The 18,790-nt window shown below is 39.1% G+C and overlaps 1 protein-coding gene across 1 annotated transcript in view; it reads right to left on the reverse strand.

Annotated features, from left to right (window-relative positions):
- Positions 1–275: 275 nt before the first annotated feature.
- The window catches only part of Lactb2 (lactamase beta 2), a 36,231-nt gene continuing 17,716 nt past the window's right edge, over positions 276–18,790 (reverse strand). Inside the window, exons 4-7 of the mRNA XM_087190462.1 lie at positions 14,626–14,804; positions 12,258–12,406; positions 8,896–8,977; positions 276–8,146 (exon numbers count right to left, since the gene is read on the reverse strand). Coding sequence (XP_087046588.1) covers positions 8,103–8,146; positions 8,896–8,977; positions 12,258–12,406; positions 14,626–14,804 — 454 coding nt within the window. The 3' untranslated portion in view covers positions 276–8,102. The remainder of the gene's footprint in view (positions 8,147–8,895; positions 8,978–12,257; positions 12,407–14,625; positions 14,805–18,790) is intronic.

Here is an 18,790-nt window from a genome sequence, read left to right on the forward strand (position 1 = left end):
GGAGGAGGGAGGAGGAGGAGGAGAAGAAGAGAAATTTCTTGTACAGGAGATGTTGCAGAAGCAATGACCCCAAGGAAGTCAGAGGTGATGGTACAAGGGGCACTCACAGTGACAAAGATGGGGTACCCAAGTACGCATAAGAAGAGTTTAATAATGGAAAATGAAGTTGTCCTTTTCTTTTTTTCAGTAAAATATGAAATAAATTGATCAGGAGTGGGGATAGTGTGGTGAGGAGAGAATGGGGTAAAATCATGGGAAGGTGTGTCAGTCAATGCTTATTAGAGAAAACAGATTTAATAAAAGATATACAAACGTATAAGAATTTACAAAATTGGCTTCCAATGGCTGCCCACAGAGTCGAATGTGGAAGAGTGCAAAAGGTCCATCTGCGCACTGGGAATCTGAAGGATGCAGTCGAAGGCAAGTGCAAGTCCATATCAGGAGGCCGAAGGGTCCATGCTGGAGGCTGAAGGGTCTGCTCTGGAAGCCAGGAGACAGCATCTAAGGTCAAAGTGAAGACTGGCGCACTTCTGAAGGAAACAGAAGCGATCCTTCCTTCTTCATTTCCCTTTAACAACATTCTGGTGACAATCCAATTTCGGGTGAGTCTTCCACACCCAGAACTATGCTGAGCCAATTTAGTTGGGCATTTCTTACTCAAGTTGATACAATCAGTCAGCTGTCACAGAGGGTGATTAGAGGAATGTAATCAGACAGTGGGCTCACTTGAGATTTTTGGACAGAAATCTCAAGTAAACAGAGCACAGAATTTTCTACAGTCATACCCTCCTGCAAGTATAGAGAAGGCAGAGTTAGGTTTTGCAAGGCCAGTAGGGCAAGGGTGAGAATGTTGAAGATGTGAGCAGGTGAGGGCAGGGTGATGAAAGAAAGGCGATGTGGGGTGGTCATGGTCATTATACTATCTTCTTTATCCTGACAACTCATTTTTTTCCCTATTGTGAAAGTCAAACAGCTGCAAATTGCTTTAAGTCAATGAAAGGCCCTAGCCAAATACTGGAGAGTTTGATGGATGTATTCCCCCTTAATCCTCTCTGATTTACCACAGTTCTGGCAATGACTGGCTTCTCCTGTGGCGACAGCTTTTGGTGTATGTTACAGTTTAGATCTAAATTGTGCCCCCCAAATCTCATATCTTCAGAGGTGAGCTCTTTGGTAGGTGCTTAGAACATGAGGGCTTCATTAGTGGATTAATCCATTGATGAGATCATAATTAACGACATTATTGGGAGGTAAGGAAACTTTGGATGTGAGGCCTGGTTAAAGGGAGTGAATGATGGACTATTGGGGACTATATCTTGGCCCTGGCTGTTTTTTCTCTGGCTCATTCTCTTTGTCTCTGTTTGGCAGCTGCTCTGAGGTGAGCAGCTGTCCTCTGTCATGTCCTTCCACCATGACGTTCTGCCTCACCTCAGGCCCACACCAATGATCAGGTGATTGTTGACTGAAACCTCTGAAACTGTGACCAAAAATAAATCCTTCTTCTCTAAGTTATTTTTCTCAGTATTTGGTCACAGCAACAAAAAGCTCACTAGCACAGCAGGTTATGCTCCTCTCATGGTTCTAGCTCTTCACTTGGGCTCCAGTGACCTCATTCTCTCCCCTGCCTCTTCTGGCTGATGGTGGTGATAGTTTCTCACCTTCCTATATTCTTCCTTCTTCACCATTTCTTGTCAATTCCCTTAACTTGCCTACTCCTCTGTGAATAGGCCTTTCCTAAAACTCTCTCCAGTTAAACCCTTTTGAATGGGGCATCTTTTCCTAGTCAGTTCTCTAACAGAGACAGAGGATAGAGAGATAATGTGAAGGCCTCTGAGTCAGAGGTGCCTGTGGGGTTGAAGAGTTGTTGGAGGGTGAATTGAAGAGTGAGTGGTCAGAGGCTGGGATGCTAGAAATGATTTCAGAGGTTCCACAGTCATTGGCAATGAGTTGGGCTGAACAGGATGGTGAGAGTGGGTGGCTGGGACAGACGGAGGAGGAGGGCATGGAAGGAAGGAGTCTGGGCAGTAGGAGGCTAGGGTGCTTGACACACGCTCGATATAGCTATGAAGTCACTGGAAATGACTTAAAGAGTGAAATGGAAAAGGAGCGAGTGAGTGAGCCAAGCACTACCATCTGCTGGGAGTGAAGAGGAGTCAGAGAGGTCGGCAGATGATTGCCATGGAGTTGAGTGGGTGGGTACAGAGCGAGGGCATGGACTTCCAGAAAAGCTGCGTTTTTGAGCAAGGAAGAAATATCTGTCAGCAGCAATGAGGGTCATGAAGGATACTCACTCCACCTCTGGGCTCTCTGGTGGTGGGGTGTGGGAGGGGAAAAAAACCCAGCTGCTTCTTGAGAAGGCTCTAGGGAAATAAGGTTTCTGTTTTCAGTTAGAGCTATAGCCAGATTTCTGAGAAAGAGGGGGAAGAAAACATTCAGAAAGAGATGGAGAATGTGGAGAATTTGGCAGTTGGCACATCTAGAGTTCTGGAGGATCCAATGGTGGGGGGCGGAGACGGGGAAGGGGCTTTTAGTATAAGTCAAAAGGTGAACAGAAGGGCTGGGGATTTAGCTCAGTGCTTCCACTGCCTGCCTCATAAGCACAAGGTCCCAAGTTCAATCCCTGGTACCAAAAAAAAAAAAAAAGATGAACAGAGCCTTGTGGGAGAGAATGTGGTCATACTGGAGGTTTGCACGTGGTAAGGTATGTCAACCTAAAATGACTGCTAGAGGGACTGATGTTCCAAAGCAGTGTTTATTCAAGAATGGTAGAGCACTGCAGTCTGGTATACACTGCTATGGTGAAACAGGCATGTCTGAGGTATTTGGGGCAATGGGGAAGATTTTTAAAGGCAGAAAGGGGAAGTCTACATAAGCATCTTAAGCATCTTTTTTTTTGGTACTGGGGATCGAACTCAGGACCTTGCACTTTCGAGGCAGGCGGCGGAACCACTGAGCTAAATCTCCAGCCCCTACATAAGCATCTCAAAGATCACTGGTACCAAGTGCTAGTTGTAGGAGTTGGCATTACCCATTAGTGGACATGGTCCTTAGTAGGCAAGTGTCCATGTGAAGCAGCTCTATGAAATGCTGTAGTTTGGAGGAACTTTTGGTATAGTTTCCATCATAGGCATAAGGGTGTGAGGACTCACTTTTCATGGTCTTCAGACTCCACTCTGGTTAGATTAGACATAATTGACTCATTTTGATATTGATAACTTTCACAGGTGGAACAAGTTTTCAAGCATGGAGGAATTATCCTGATGGTCTTGTAGTGGAAAATGGGGGCATCAATGAAAATTTTAGTTTTCCTTTTAGGAGTGCCCTCTTGGGAAGTTTATAGGGACGTTTATAGGAAGGATGGCCATCATCACACTCTCAGTGACCCAGGGCCTCCCACTAGGTCCCACCTTTGGACAGCCTCAGTACCTCCCAGTTTTATCACTCTGGGGACCAAGCCATTACATGTGGGTCTTCAGGGGACACTCATTCAAACCAGACCAAGGGTAGATCATGGTGGTGGGGAAAGTGATCTTATGAAGCCACACGGGGCTTGCGAGGCTTTCTTCAAGCAGACTGATTGCTCCTGTGTGCCCAGCATAGTGCCGGTCTCTGTGTATAGTAACCATACTCTGTGAAAGTTATACGGTATTTTGTTACATGTATCCTGGACCCTGAAATATTAGGAGTCTCAGAATATTTTTAATGATTTTTAAAGAACAGAAAGCAGCTTATTTGGAATTACGTCTATCTGGAAAAACTGGCACAGTTTAGAAATATAAAAGAACAGAAAGATTATTTTTGCCTTTAAAGAGGTTGTTATGGTTTATGTTTAGATGTCCCTACAAAGCCTCATGTGGACATAAGTGGGGCTTTTTTGGAGGTGGCTGGATCTACAGTGTGTGACACTGTAATTAATTCATAGTGCAGTGCTAGGCTAAAGGCACTAGGATTAAGGGTGTGAGTTCTACCTGCCCTAAGTAGTCTGGATAAGATAAAAGGGGAAGAAAGACACTGTTAGATCCCTTGTTTGCTTGCTTTTGCTGTGTTTTGCTTGCCTGAACTTCTCTTCTGTGATGCCCTTCTGCCGAACTACTGTGCCTAGAGCCAGCCAATTATGGACTGAAATCTGTACAAACTGTGAGCTAAATAAACCTTTCCCCTTTTAACTTTGGGTGTCAGATACAAGAGAAAAGTAACTAACACAGAATTTGGTACCAGAGAAGTGGAGTCATGGCTGTGATATTACCTGGCCATGTAGCTCAAGAGCCTTTGTGACTGGCTTGTGGGAAGAAGAGTTAGCAAAGGTTCAGAGATGCCAGCAGAAAAAAATAGAGCTAGAATGCCTTAGGCTGTACTGTATGTATTCTGGTCAGAGCTCAAAAGACCAGAAAGATGATGGAAATCTTGCCAGTAAGGACCAGATTCTGCAGATTTCTACTAGGAAGAAGGACTACTCTGGCTGTTGGACTCAGGCAATGTGTGTTATACCTTGGCAGAAAGTTTTTCTGCATTTTGCTCATGTCCCCAGACTTTGCTTGAGACTGAGATTAAGGGTGGCAGATTAATTAACTTGGCAGAAGAAATTTCAAGGCAGTCTAATGTTGAGGTGGTGGCATGGCTTCTGTTGGAGGCTCTTAGTCAGATTTATGTTGAGAATCAAGAGCCACAGCCCAGCAGAATGATTTAAAACATTTTGAGTGTGGCCAGAAAGGAAGCTCCAGTATAGCTGTTAACTGCAAAGATAGAGCAGGGGAGATCTTGATTGCCAAGGATAATAGAAAAGATGGCCTGAGGGTATCACAAGAAGTAGCAGAACTCCACCCTTTGCAGCCTCAAAATTGCAAAAGTGAAGGACTTTGTTTTAAGAAGAGAGCCCCAGAGCACCATGTTTCAGAATGATGGTGGACTAAAGAATTTGTTCCTTAGGATTGAGTTCAGAGTGCTCAGTGATCCAGGCACTTGACCCTTACAGCCAAGACAGAAGGAAGCCTGGGTACAGCTCTAGTTGGTGGCAGACCTCGGCATCATTCATATGACTCTGGTTTTAGGTGGATGCAGAATTCAAGAGTTGTATGGGGCTGGGGATTTAGCTCAGTGGTTCCGGCACCTGCCTCGCAAGCACAAGGACCGGAGTTCAATCCCTGGTACCAAAAAAAAAAAAAAAAGAGTTGTAGGGTTAGAAAGGATTCCAGCAAGATTTCAGAAGCAGGCCTGGGAGGCCAGGCAGTGTGCCCCTGAGAGGGCAATGTATAGGGCTGTGAGTGTGAAACTGAAAGTGCAGTGGAGACACCAGAAGATTGGAGAAGCCAGGAACATAGATCATTTAAGAAAAACTGCAAGGAGGGAGCAAAGCTGACCAAAGAGAGAAGCCATGGGAGCTACAACCACCTGCCATGCCCTAGGGGCAGAGCCACCCAAGCCCTTTAGAGTTTACAATTTGCCACAGATTGGCAGGGATACTAGAAGTGGAACTATGGGATTTAATGTTTGCCCTGCTAGATTTTGGACTTGCTTTGATCCTATTCCTTTGTATTGCCCTGTTTGTAACTTTTGGAAGGGAAATGCCTATCTTGTGCCAATGAACATTGGAAATATTTAACTTTCTTTGCATTTGTGCAGGGGTTTGCAGCTAAGACTTTGGCTTAAATCTCAGAGGAGACTTTGGACTTGGACTTTTCAGCAATGCTGAAACTGTTCGGACTTTGGGAACTCCTGGAGACGGACGAAATGCTTTTTTGCATCAAGGGATATGTGTGAGTCTTTGGGGGGCTAGAGGTGGAATGTTACAGCTTGTGATGTCCCCTCAAAGCTGTGCAGTCATAAATGGGGCTTTTTTACAGGTGGCTGGATCTAGAGCATGTGATGCTGGCATTGATTCATGGTGCAATAAAGATGCTAGTGCTACCTGCCCTAAGCAGTCTGGATAAGATAAAAGGGGCAGGAAGACACTGTTAAGGTCCTTTGTTTGCTTGCTTTTGCTTTCTTCTGGTTGCCATGAACTTCTCCTCTGCGATGCCCCTCTGCCAAGGCACCAGGCCTGGAGCCAGCCAATTATGGACTGAAACCTGTACAAACTGTGAGCTAAATAAAATTTTCCCCCTTTAACTTTGGGAGTCTGGCATTTTGTCTCAGCAATGAGAAAAAAGTAACTAACACAGAGGCTAAGTCTACTTGGCCATATAAGACATGTATAAGAATTAGAACACAATTTTATGATAAGTGCAAAAAAAGTGCCCAATAGAAATAAGTAAGAACAAAAACAGGACCCTGAGATTAAATCTGCTATTCTTCCCTCTTGCGTTCACTACCTCAAAGACCTAAGCCACGGTAGTGGTGTTAACCATTACGGCCATACTGAGTAATTTTCAAATGTATGCTTGAGCTTAAATCATGCACCTATGCCCCAGGCCTAAACCTTTTGCTGCCTGCAGGGACCCTTCATTTGGCTGCCCCGCCCCCAAGGCAGATATCACTGTGAAGAAACCAAGTACATCTAAAGCTGAACTCCAGCTCACTCCACCATGTCATATCCTGATTACTTCCCCTGGTTTCTGCTGTTTCTTCTAAGCCCCACTCCATTTAGGTGGGCAACACTTATGCTATGATTTGAGAAGGTAGTTAGAAGGCAGTGTGAGGACCCTAGAAAATGCTGGTGAGTATGAATGATGCTCAGGAGTGAAAAATGGCTTTCCTGTATGGAGATGTGGCCATTCTGCTGGAGAAACCACATATCATTTCATGTGATTACTGGCGTTTGCCTGTCTTCTTTGGAGAAATGTCTAGGTTCTTTGCTCATTTGTAAATTGTTTAAAATTTTATAGTTATTTTATAATATGGAATAATTCTGGGTATACAACAGGCATGAGAATGGGTATATTAGAGTGGTACGAAGAGGCAAGAAACCTTGGGAAAAGGGACAGGAGGTAGAGATGTCAAAGACATAAATTCTTTCCTTTAGGAAAGAGTAAAGAAAGTATACTCTTCAGATTCTGAGTTTATTTTAGTTTTGAAAATTTGCAACTTCATAAGGTTAAAGAAACACTAGTGAACTAGACTGTGAATATAACCATTACTTCAGAATACTACTTAAATTTTTTTTTTTTGTACCGGGGATCGAATTCAGGACCTTGCACTTGCGAGGCAGGCGGCGGAACTACTGAGCTAATCCCTGGCCCACTACTTAAATATTAAAAAGCAGGCAGGGAATTTAGCTCAGTGGTTCTGCCACCTGCCTCTCAAGCGCAAGGACCAGAGTTTGATCCCTAGTACCAAAAAAAAAAAAAGGAAATAAAAAGCCCTATCTTACAATCCTCTAATTTAAAAAACAAACTTCTTGGTATATAAGTCATATATAAGCCTATGACTATTTATACAGTAACATCTAAACTTGGAAAGTATGTTAATTGCAATAATGGATTACAAAAATAATTACTTATATAATACTTTTAATTGAGCATTTAATTATTTTTCACTTAGCAACAATTGATATACATAAATCATTGTGGGATATCATTATAAAAATACATGATACAGAGCTATAGAACCAATTCTTAATCATCATATAATTGATAGCCAGGTATTTAGCTCAGTGGTTCTGGCGCCTGCCTCACAAGCTCAAGGTCCTGAGTTTGATCCCCGGCACCAAAAAAAAAAAAAAAAAAAAGAACGCAAAAAACCCCCCAATAATAATATAACTGATAAAAACATGAAAACAAAGCTGTTATCCACAGTCACAGAGGGTCGAAGAAAATAAAACACAGTATTTACTGATGACTGATAATAACTATAGTACACTCCAAGAGTATTACTTGGTGTAAATTACACAAATTTTATAATTTTTGAAGTAATCATTTTACTTAATCCATATAAAATTGATAAACTAGATTCTGAGTTTTTGTAAAATATTATAAGACCAAGTTTAGATAACCTGTACTATAGGTGTATAAAGTAACTTACTTATTTTAAAACATGGCATGGTTTTAAAGTATATCTAGGGTTAGTTTTGAAGTCTTACATTCTGTAGCATCTATAAATAGTCCAAAGCGAAGAAAGCATACCATCCTCTAAAGGCAAGTGCAATCAAAGCTTCCACTAAGCTGAAACTAAAGTACAGCTCTCCATTTCTTGTCAGGGTCCATGTTGCTAACTGTGGAAAGAAAATCAGAGTTTAGTAAAAGGTAAGTAAATCCACTGTATTTTAAGTAATCTTATGGCTAGAAAAATCACTCATTTTTAAAATAATTTCATTATAATGTATAATTTTGTTATAGTTTTTTTTTTTTTGGTACTGGGGATCGAAGTCGGGACCTTGCGCTTGCGAGGCAGGAGGTGGAACCACTGAGCTAAATCCCCCGCCCTTGTTATAGTTTTATTGTGTCTATGTAAACACATTGCTGAAGTTTCCACATAAAATATAAGCTTTGAAGAATGTTTTAAGGATCAAACTTCTGTGAGTGTAAACTTTATTACTATGAAAAATTAAGATTAGTAAATATTACAAAAGTACTGCCTTAGTATCTCTGAGTAAACAGTAGTTGAGTACTATTAAAACCTCTGCCTATTCCCTAACCTTTCCTATGTGGAATTTTTCATGGTGGGTCTTGGAGTCTGGAAGAACAGGCACTCATGTTCCTGAAGCATGCCTCTGAGTGCCACTCTGGTGGATGGGAATGGTGGGTGACTAGAAACCCATGAAGAGAATCCAGTGGGAGTTTGTGGTTCCAATTTGTGGCCCACTAGCCATGTGTGGCCAATCTTCCTACTGCTCTTCTCTTCTACTTAATGTGACATTCAAGGGAGAACTCTGATGGGTGCTGTTTTTCTTAACAGGAAACTAGTGCACCTAGTATTTTACATGCTGGTAGTAAACAAATTAAAATTTGGAAGTACACTTACATATTTTTCCTTCTTTTTCTAGTTTTTTCAAATGAAGGAAAAGATTACGTTCAGCCATTTTATGTAAATTCTCAGGAACATTCTAAAAGAAAAACAGGGTAAAAGGAAAAAATATTTCTTTTAAAAAAGAACTAAATTTTTTGGAAACCTTTATAGGAAAACCAAATACAACAAAGTTTAATTTAAATACATTTTAACACAGTAACAACCTAAAAAATTTTTTATTTTGTAAATGTGGTACTTTAGGACATCATATGGCTATATATTCTTATAGATAAATTAGATTAAGTTCCATAACAATAGCAGTGTTTTCAGTGCTTAGCATAATGGTACACTGTAGTAACCCATTAATATTTTATAAATGAAGGAATAAATAAATATAACTATTCTTAGATAGTTTTTGAACAGACAGTTCTATGGTTTATTTACTAGGTTACATGATAATATTTTTTTTGAGACAGGGTCTCACTATGTAGTTCAGGCTGGCCTTGAACTCACTATGTAGTCTAGGCTGGCCTTAAACTCCTGGTGATGCTCCTGCCTCAGACTCCTAAGTGCTGGGATTACAGGCATGAGCCACCATGCCCAGTTCACAGTATCTTTATACAATATTCCTTCAGTTTTCCTAAAACAATGTAATATTGACAACTATCATCTGAATGAAAAACAAAGAAAATATTTCTTTTATTCTTTTTTTTTGGTACCAGGGATCGAACTCAGGTCCTTGTGCTTGCATAGCAGGTGGTGAAATCACTGAGCTAAACTCCCAGCCCCTTATTCTTGAAATAAGGATTATAGTTCTGAAACTAACCTTCTTGCCTAAATGCACTGTCTCTATTTCTCAACTCCCTGAAAATATTTTGCCAAGAACACCAAATTACTTCAGTTAAAATTCAATGAATTCTTCTCAGTCCCACTGCACCTGAATTCCACTGGCTAGTTTCTTCCTTTTGAAGATCACTTTTCCCTTGTTTATTCCACTCTCCTTGTCATTAGTCTTCATCTTGGGTATTCTTTCTTATACTTCTCCTAAACACTGATGTTCACAAAGAGCCATGGGCTCCCTTTTCACTAGTCAACTCACCACACCAGTGACACTGATTCCCAAATCTGAATTTACAGATTTGTGATTTTCTAGATTTCATTATGTGAGTTCCCTGAGATCCTTAAAGCATTCCCGATTTATTGGCTAAAGCCCACAGTTTTAGCTAGCAGTGAAGACTTTCTGTGATCTGATCATGCCTCCTTTTCTTGCCTCACTTTCTGGGGCTCCCTTTTTGTCCAGCCACATATACAATCTGTGCTCCAGTTATATGTGGTGTGAGTTTCTAAACATGCAATGCTCCTTCACTGTATTACTCTTAGTGTTTGAACACATTCATCCCTCTGTCTGGAATAACTTCTTCTCCGCCCTGACCTAGAAAATGGTTTAATTCAATGAGTAAATTTCTAAAGACTTTTTTGACCTTATTATCTTGCACCTTTACTATGTAGAACTAATTTCTATTTTTTTTTTTTGGTACCGGGGATCGAACTCGGGACCTTGCGCTTGTGAGGCTGGCGCCGGAACCACTGAGCTAAATCCCCAGCCCTTATTTTTGTGTTTTGACAAACTAAGTATAGGACCTGGAGCAAGTTCAAGAAAGACAAAAAAAAAAACCCCACAAGATTTGAATATTTAAAATGCTCTAAAACCTAAAACCTTTTGCAGATGTTCAGATCATTTCAGATTTTTGGAACACTGTGGATTAGGGGTGCTTAATCTGTATAAGCCATTTAGGATAGTACCTGACATGTAGATATGTGTTCAATAAATGGACATTATTAAAATATAGCCCATATTTCAAGTATTTGTTGAACATATCTGTCTTCATTAAATTATGAATTCTTTAAGGGCAGAGATCTGTAGCCACCTTTGTATCTCTGCATATCAAAATATTCAATAAATGTTCAATGAATAAATCACTCTAGACCTAATGCCATCTGGTATGCATCAGGTGTTTTGCACACTTCTGAATACACACTGAATACCTATGAATGCAGATTTAGCATTTGTTTAAGCATGGGCAGTTGCTTGATGGCTCATCTGTGAGGGTTATGAGAATTTTACTATTTGTATACAGGTTACAAAAAAACACCTTGATGTACCAATGCTCTAGTATTATGAACTGTTTCATGAAATTTAAATATTTACATTACTTTTTTTTTCAGTATTTTGAGACAGGGTCTTGCTCTGTACTTGTGGCAATCCTCTTGCCTCAGCCTCCCCAGTGCTGGGACTACAGGTGTGTGCCGTTATGCCTGGCTACATTACTTTTTTGCCAATGATTTATATTTTTGTGGTGTTGTGGATAGAACTGAGGGCCCTGAGTACGCTAAACCAATGCTCTACCACTGAGCTGTACCTCTAGCTCCAGATAATGACAGTTTTAATCTTCAGATGTTTTAACCGTTCATCCCTCTCTTTTAAAACGAAGCACATGGAGTATAATTTAACTGTTTCTCCTTTTTCTTTCTTGGTACCAAGAATCGAACTCAGGACCTTGAGCTTGTGAGGCAGGCACTGGAACCACTGAGCTAAATCCCTGGCCCTATTTAACTGTTTCTTGATGACTGAAGCCTATGGGACATTAAGGTCCTTTATGAATTGTGGCCCCAAATGACATTCCTAAACTTAACTTCAGTGACAGTCTCATTAACTTATAGCTATACAAGTTGCAGTGGTGGGACTTCTTAAACTCATGCAATCTTATTACAAAGTCTAAATTCTTAGCCGAGAATTTATTACTAACAAAACAGCAAATACCTAAGGAACATTTGCTGAAAAACTGAGTAACACTAACTGAGTGCCACATAGTGCTATTGTACTGTAATGTACTCAAAGGCCACACTCAGAGGTATGGGGCTATTTCCTTATATTTGAAATTACTCATGTTCTTTGATGAGTATTTTCTCCCTTTTAGGCAATGCTACAACTTCTCATTGCCATTAACCCAGTATCTGTCTCCAGCAAATCACCTGGGCTCACTTTCTGTAGGCTAGGACACCAGATACTCAAGATGGCTAAAATAATATGTTGTTATAAAACTGTGGGCAGCAGTTTCTCCTGTAGAGTGAAGTACTTCAAAGTTTAGGAAAGCCTCTCAGGATGGCTATTTTTGTTCTCTATGGACAGTTTTTTTATTTTTTATTTTAGTACTATAGAAGATGAGACTGCTGGTCTCAATTCTAGACAAGAGGCATGAACTATAAAATGTTGACAGATGAGTTCTGATCTGGGATGTGGTACATTTACAGTCTATTGAGTAAATTATTTATTCTAATAAATTTGTGGCCATGCACCAGTAAGATGTCAGACTTACCTTGTAAAGAATTTTTACAAGCTCCGTTTTTGTAAATGATTTTTCAAAATTGTCACGAATGAATGTAAGAATTTGTTGTTCTCGGTAATTTCTGTGAGAAATATATTGTTGAATTGCAGCTTCTGCATTTTGGATTACTGGGCCGTGTCCTGAATTGAGATAATTATACAAATTTCTTCAACCAGATAAAATAATTAAGTACAAAGTTAAATCATTCTATTTGACAATAATTCATATGCTGAATCAAAAAAAGCACACTACACAAATATGAATTATTTGGAAAGCTATACAGGTATAAGACTGAAAACATCTACAATGCCATAAAAACCTTAGAGAATGATATAAAATAAAATCTATATAAAATACTACTGTGTATATTAAAGTAGACTTTAATAATATATAGCAATAAAATCAGCAACTACAACAATAGGTAATATTTACAGAGTGTTATATGCCAAGCACAGTTCTTGATGCTTAATGTACATTATTTTTACAAGGATCCTGAGAGATAGGTACTATTATTACACTTCTTTTATAGTAGACAATGAGGCACAGGGACAGTAGCTACCTGCCTAGGGTGGGTGAAGCTGGGATTCTGACTGAGCACTTTTTTTCTCTTTTCTTTTTTTCTTGTGTAACTGGCGATGGAACCCAGGGGTGCTTTACTACTGAGCTACATCCCAGCCCTTTTTATTTTTTGGGACAAGGTCTCACTAAGTTGCCTAGGCTGGCCTTGAATTTGAGATCCTGCTGCCACAGCCTCTCAAGTAGCTGGGATTACAGGTGTGTGTCATCATATCTGGCCTGACTTGGCTGTTTTTGTTTTTTTTTGGGCTACTAGGGATTGAACTCGGGACCTTGTGCTTATAAGGCAGTAAGTGGAACCACTGAGCTAAATCCCTGGCCCCTGATCTTGATGTTTTTAACCAGTCTGTGCTCTTAATCACTATGGTTAGCTTGATTGAAAAGAGGGAAAGCAAAAAGCAGTCTCATGTAGGCGATCAAGGTTATTAAAAATTCGTAAGACCCATAGTAGAATTTTAAGTCTAGATTATTAATTCACAAATGTGACAACCCAGATTAAGTTATAATGAAATTTACTTACTCTTTAAAACAATGTAAATTAATATATTACACAAATCTGCAAGAGGAATGTTTCACCTGAGAATATGACATCCAGAAGCAGGCTAACCTACTATCACATAAAGATTACTGGAATTTAGACTATGACTTATCAGCTGTGTGGGTATAAGGAAGTGTTGAGTCTCTCTGAGACTGTTTCTTTAACCATGTAATGAGGATATTACCTACTTCAGAGTGTTTTTGTGAGGTTGACAGGTATAAAGGCCCCTGCAGAGAACATGATAGTAGCAGGTTTTAACATATGGTGGCGATGGTTACAGAACATAATTGACATATAAACAGCTGCTGTGCTAATAACCAGTTCACTGGATTCACTAAAGCAAACACTCTAAGAACCTTTAGTAGGCAGCCTCTCATTGGCCACCACATACCTACTTTCTATTTAAAAAGAGCTATGAACATTTATTCCTTTTATGTCATAACTATCTAAATGCCCAGCTCTACTATTCCCTCAGCAGTAGGAATTCATGAAAGAAGGTAAGCATGCTGAAGATATTGTTTTAACAGATTTTCTATAGTTGTTTGGTTAGGAGCCAATTTAGATGGAGTTAGAAGATCAAGGAACCTAGTCCCCTTTCCATCTGGGCCTTCTTGTTAGGTCTTGTGCTTATTTTTTAAGATGGAGAGGAGATTCATATTGTAGAGCAGTGCAGTGATATCTGAGACGCTAACAAGTTTCTTTTTCTGGAGAATGGCAATAAAAATAACATTTTATAGTTGTTATGGAAACTTGATATTTCAATATTGTGAACTAAGAAACCAAAATTCAGAGGTCAAACATTGCTCAAAGTTGCAAAGAGCTAAAATGTGTTTCTAACAGAAAGCAAGTTAACAAAAATAATGGTAGCTTATGGAATGAAAACATTTTCCTGTTCTGATGTAAGCTTATTTCCTTTGCTTAACATGTCAACCAACAGCTGTGCAAATGTTGAAAAATAATTATTTTCTTTATAAAAGGTTATTTTCTAAAAATTTTATTCAATATTTTAAAAAACTTATTAATACACGTTTGCAGTGTGTAATGATTACATTCATTATATAAAAGGTTATTAATGTAATAGCTTTCTCTTTAAATTTAACTACATAGCTTGGCAAGACTTAGGGGTGTAATTTAAAGCAGTTTATACATATTTCTTCAAGGCTGAATATACAAACAGAGACAAGCCAAAATGAACTTCGTCATCATTTGACAAGAATGGTTTGCTCGAATATAAAAATTGCCCACCTGGATATATAATATCAGCTTTGACTTTCAATAACAGGTTTAGGGAGTTCATATAATCATAGAGGTCTTCAAATATAGATGTTCCTTCCCCTAGGATGCAATCCCCAGAAAAAATGGCATTTTCTTCTTCTAAATGTAGAGCCATATGATCATCACTGTGGCCAGGTGTGTATATAACTCTGGTTCACAAAAGAAATAAAATAACAAGTATGAACTCTTAGGCATAGGAGAAATATTGAGAAGTAAATTTTTCTGCATTCTTATTTGGACAACACACAAATAATGATGTCAATGACTTAAAAAAGCTCTTTTTCCCCCTTGTGTCCAGTGAAAATTAACATCAGATAATTCTCCCCTTTAACTAAATCACATGTCACTCTTAAGTACAAATTTAATATTTTCTCATCTTTATTTCTTAAGTAACAAGCATAGATTAAATTTGGAAAATAAAAGAAGATAATAGAGAAAATAAATACAGATAAAGATAATACAGAAGATAAAAATCCGCAACCATTTCCATTAGAAACAATGCTTTCGCTATTTAAGAACATATTTTTTACAATTTTCTATGCATACATTTAAAAACAAAATTGTGATATTACTTTAATATATAATTTTTTACTTGTATTTTCTTACATCATTAATTTTTAAAATACATAAGTGCTTTGCATAATAGGTGACACAAAGTTAACATCCTTATAAATGATCAACACTTTATTTTAGTAGTTAAAAAATATAAGGGGACCAGGAATTTTGCTCAGTGGTTTCACTGCCTGCCTCGCAAGCGCAAGGACCTGAGTTCAATCCCCGGGACCAAAAAAAAAAAAAAAAACAATATAAGGGCTGGGGATGTAGCTCAGTGGGAGTGTGCTTGTCTAGCTTGGACCAGACCATGGGTTTGATACCTAGGACTGAGATAAGACAAAACAAAATAAAACAAAACAAGAAAAAAAGCAGTTTTGAAAACTGATTTCTCCCCTACACTTGATCTTAGCCATAAGGCCAAGAAGCGATGATTTCTCCCCTAAATAAGAATTTAGTACATTTTTATTTCTCTTCTGATTATTTTGATAAAACTGATTATAATAAATATTTTCAAAGCATGGTAAAACTGATAATCATATTTACAAAGCATGATAAATATTTCAGAAATTCTTATTTACATTTTTTTTTGGTACCGGGGATCGAACTGAGGTCCTTGTGCTTGGCAAGGGAGATGGCAGAACCACTGAGCTAAATCCCCAGCCCCATTGTTTCATAACTATCAACAATAAGTCAGTTAAGGAGTAAATCTAAATAATTTGTTCTGCAAAGCATCCCTCAGCTTCTTAGCTACGTAAAGACTTAATTTTCTGTACAGGTCATTTTTTCTTCTATATTACTCTTGTACTTTGAATGATAATTATATTGGGATTTACAGGTTTTACACACTTAAACCTTACACTACTTTGGGGTGGGTACTATTAACCTCTCAACTTACATTTTAGATAAATGAAACACAGGAGATGACAATAAATATGATGGAGGATGGTTTAAATTGCATTTTATTTAGCTTAAGAAGTTAATTATCTGGGCCGGGAATTTAGCTCAGTGGTTTCACCACCTGCTGTGCAAGCGCAAGGACCCGAGTTTGATCCCCAGTACCAAAAAAAAAAAAGAAGTTAATTATCTTTCTATAATAGACAGTATTGAGTTTTATGTGCTTGCGGTATTTTTTAAAATTAATTTTATTTAATTTTATTAATTTTGTACATTTTAGGTATACAATATAATGACATTCATCATTGGAAATTTGAACCTTTACATAATCTCTCTTGGTTCTTATTTTTTCCCCATTCCCCTGCCCGCCCTTCAACCCCTCCATCCCTCCCTATTTACAAAGACTTTGTTTCCATTTTTTCATTGCTTGCAGTGTTTTTAATAAAATTCACAATAATAGGATATTTTGGGCGATACGGTGAATGTATTTAATACTTAGGAATCGAATGTTAAGTTTTTGCTTTAAGAGTGACACCTGCATCTATTTTTTTCTCCTCCTAAAACACCAATAAAGTGATCATAAAGGCATTTTTAAGTAGCATAAAGCCACAGGTATAAGAAAGAATGGGAGAGGTGCCCATATCAAAAATTTGAAAGTTATAAAGAAAGATGAGAGGCAAATGACTTAACAGCCATGAGAACACTGAAGCCTGAAGAGGCCGTAGGGAAAGCTGAAAGCCAATCAGATTTACACTGAAGAATTTCCCGAAGTCTGAGGATTTGGGGCGTCAACGATCTGGAAGCAGAGGGTGAGGTGGGGGAAGAGTGGCTAAAATAAGAATGACTAACTGAAAATCTCTTTAACAAATATTCATGACTAGGGGTATAAGTCTGTGGTAGAGCATGTGCTCAACATGCACAAGGCCCTGGTTCAATCCTCAGAATCAAAAACAAAACCAAAAAAACAAAACAGCAACAAAAACCCCTAAATATTCAGATCTCCAGATTCCCTTTCCATCTTGAGTGGTATTAGAAGTGTTCTAATTCTACTAAAGGAAAAGACTGGAGATTGAATCTTTGAAAAGAATAAAACATATACAAGGGCCAGGGATTTAGCTCAGTGGTTCGGCCGCCTGCCTTGCAAGCACAAGGTCCTGAGTTCTAGGTACCAAAAACAAAACAAAACAAAACAAAATGCAGATACAGATGGGAGTGATAATATCTTAAAAAATTAGTTAAGTACAGGTAGATTCCCAAGTTGCTTTTTAACAATTCAGTTTCTATAATGCTGGCAGCCAGGCCTTTATCTGACATGAAGACTAGAAGAGTTTTTTTCTAAGTTATTTCACCAGGTGACGAAGAAAGACTCTATCAATGTTGGAAGTTCCCAACTAAACAGTACATCTCGATACCATACAGTGAGGGCTCAACACTTACAAAAGCCCCTCCCTCACATTCTCAGAGCTCCCAAATAGCTACAGCTGTAGTCACCCTACTGTGCAGTAGCATACCAGAACTTGCTCCCATCTAATGGTAACTCAGTGCCCAGCCAACAAACCGTACATCCAATTAGATTTTAAAGACATATTTAGGGCCGGGGATTTAGCTCAGTGGCACTGTGCCTACCTCGCAAGTGCAAGGTCCTGAGTTCGATCCCTGGTACCAAGAAAAAAAAAAAAAAAAGACATATTTAGACATGGAAAGTTTGAAAAATGAACCCTTTCTCAGGAAGCTTTTGGAGATGGATTTCAATAAGAAAGGGTACACAAAAGTTATGAATTACAGGAAATAGGCCAACAGACACAGGAGACAGGCAAAGGGAAGCCCCAGGTGACAATGACGGGAGTTTGATAACAGCAGCTGGAAGCCTAGAGGAAAACCAGTCCAGACTGGATAGAGCAAATTAGAAGTTAGAAGGCACAGACGGAGGGTTCTTCTGGAATATGAAATTGAGAGAATCTTGATATATTTAAACATACTGAGAGAAGGTTTATACAGTGGACCCTTGACTTAAGAACTCGCTTGGTTCCTGGGGGCTGGTTGTTTTTGTACCTCAAGTTGGCTGTAAGTCAATGTAGTTGAGATCTAGATGTTTACCTGGATACATGCTATAGATAACAAGAGGCAGATGAATCTTCATTAACCTAATTAACCCAAATTGTATGGCAGGCTGGTTGTAACTTGAGTTCCCGCATTAAGTGTATAGAAAACTATTCAAATAAAATAAAGCAATTATTAGGTACATGAAAGGAGGGAAAACAGGAAAGGAAAAGTAAGCAAGCATAGTTTACTACATGCTTCAGCTGTATATCCTGTTGTTACGGCTTCTATCTAGATGCCCAGCCAAAACCTCAGGTGGTTATAAGAGGTGGGTGGATTAGGGTGTGTGATGTGGGAGTAAGAGTGTGATGCTGGGAGTAAGGGTGCACCACCCTGGGTGTGGTTGGTGCCACCCAAAAGGCAGGTAGCCTGGAAGAGATAAAAGGGACAGAAAGAAGGCAGGCCTGCTGCTGGTGCTTCTGCTGCTGTTGCTGCTTCATTAGTTTGCTCTGCCATGAGCTGTTTCTTCTCTGTGATGCCCCTCTGCCATGCCACCCTGCCTTGGACCCAGCCAACTATGAACTGAAACCTCTACAAACTGTGAGCTACAATAAACCTTTCCTCCTTTAACTTTGTGTGTAGGGTA

This window comes from Heterocephalus glaber, unplaced genomic scaffold, assembly GCF_053883595.1.
Source record: "Heterocephalus glaber isolate CG9 unplaced genomic scaffold, H.glaber_assembly_v1.0 deba00001553, whole genome shotgun sequence".
In the NCBI taxonomy this organism is placed as follows: Eukaryota; Metazoa; Chordata; class Mammalia; order Rodentia; family Bathyergidae; genus Heterocephalus; species Heterocephalus glaber.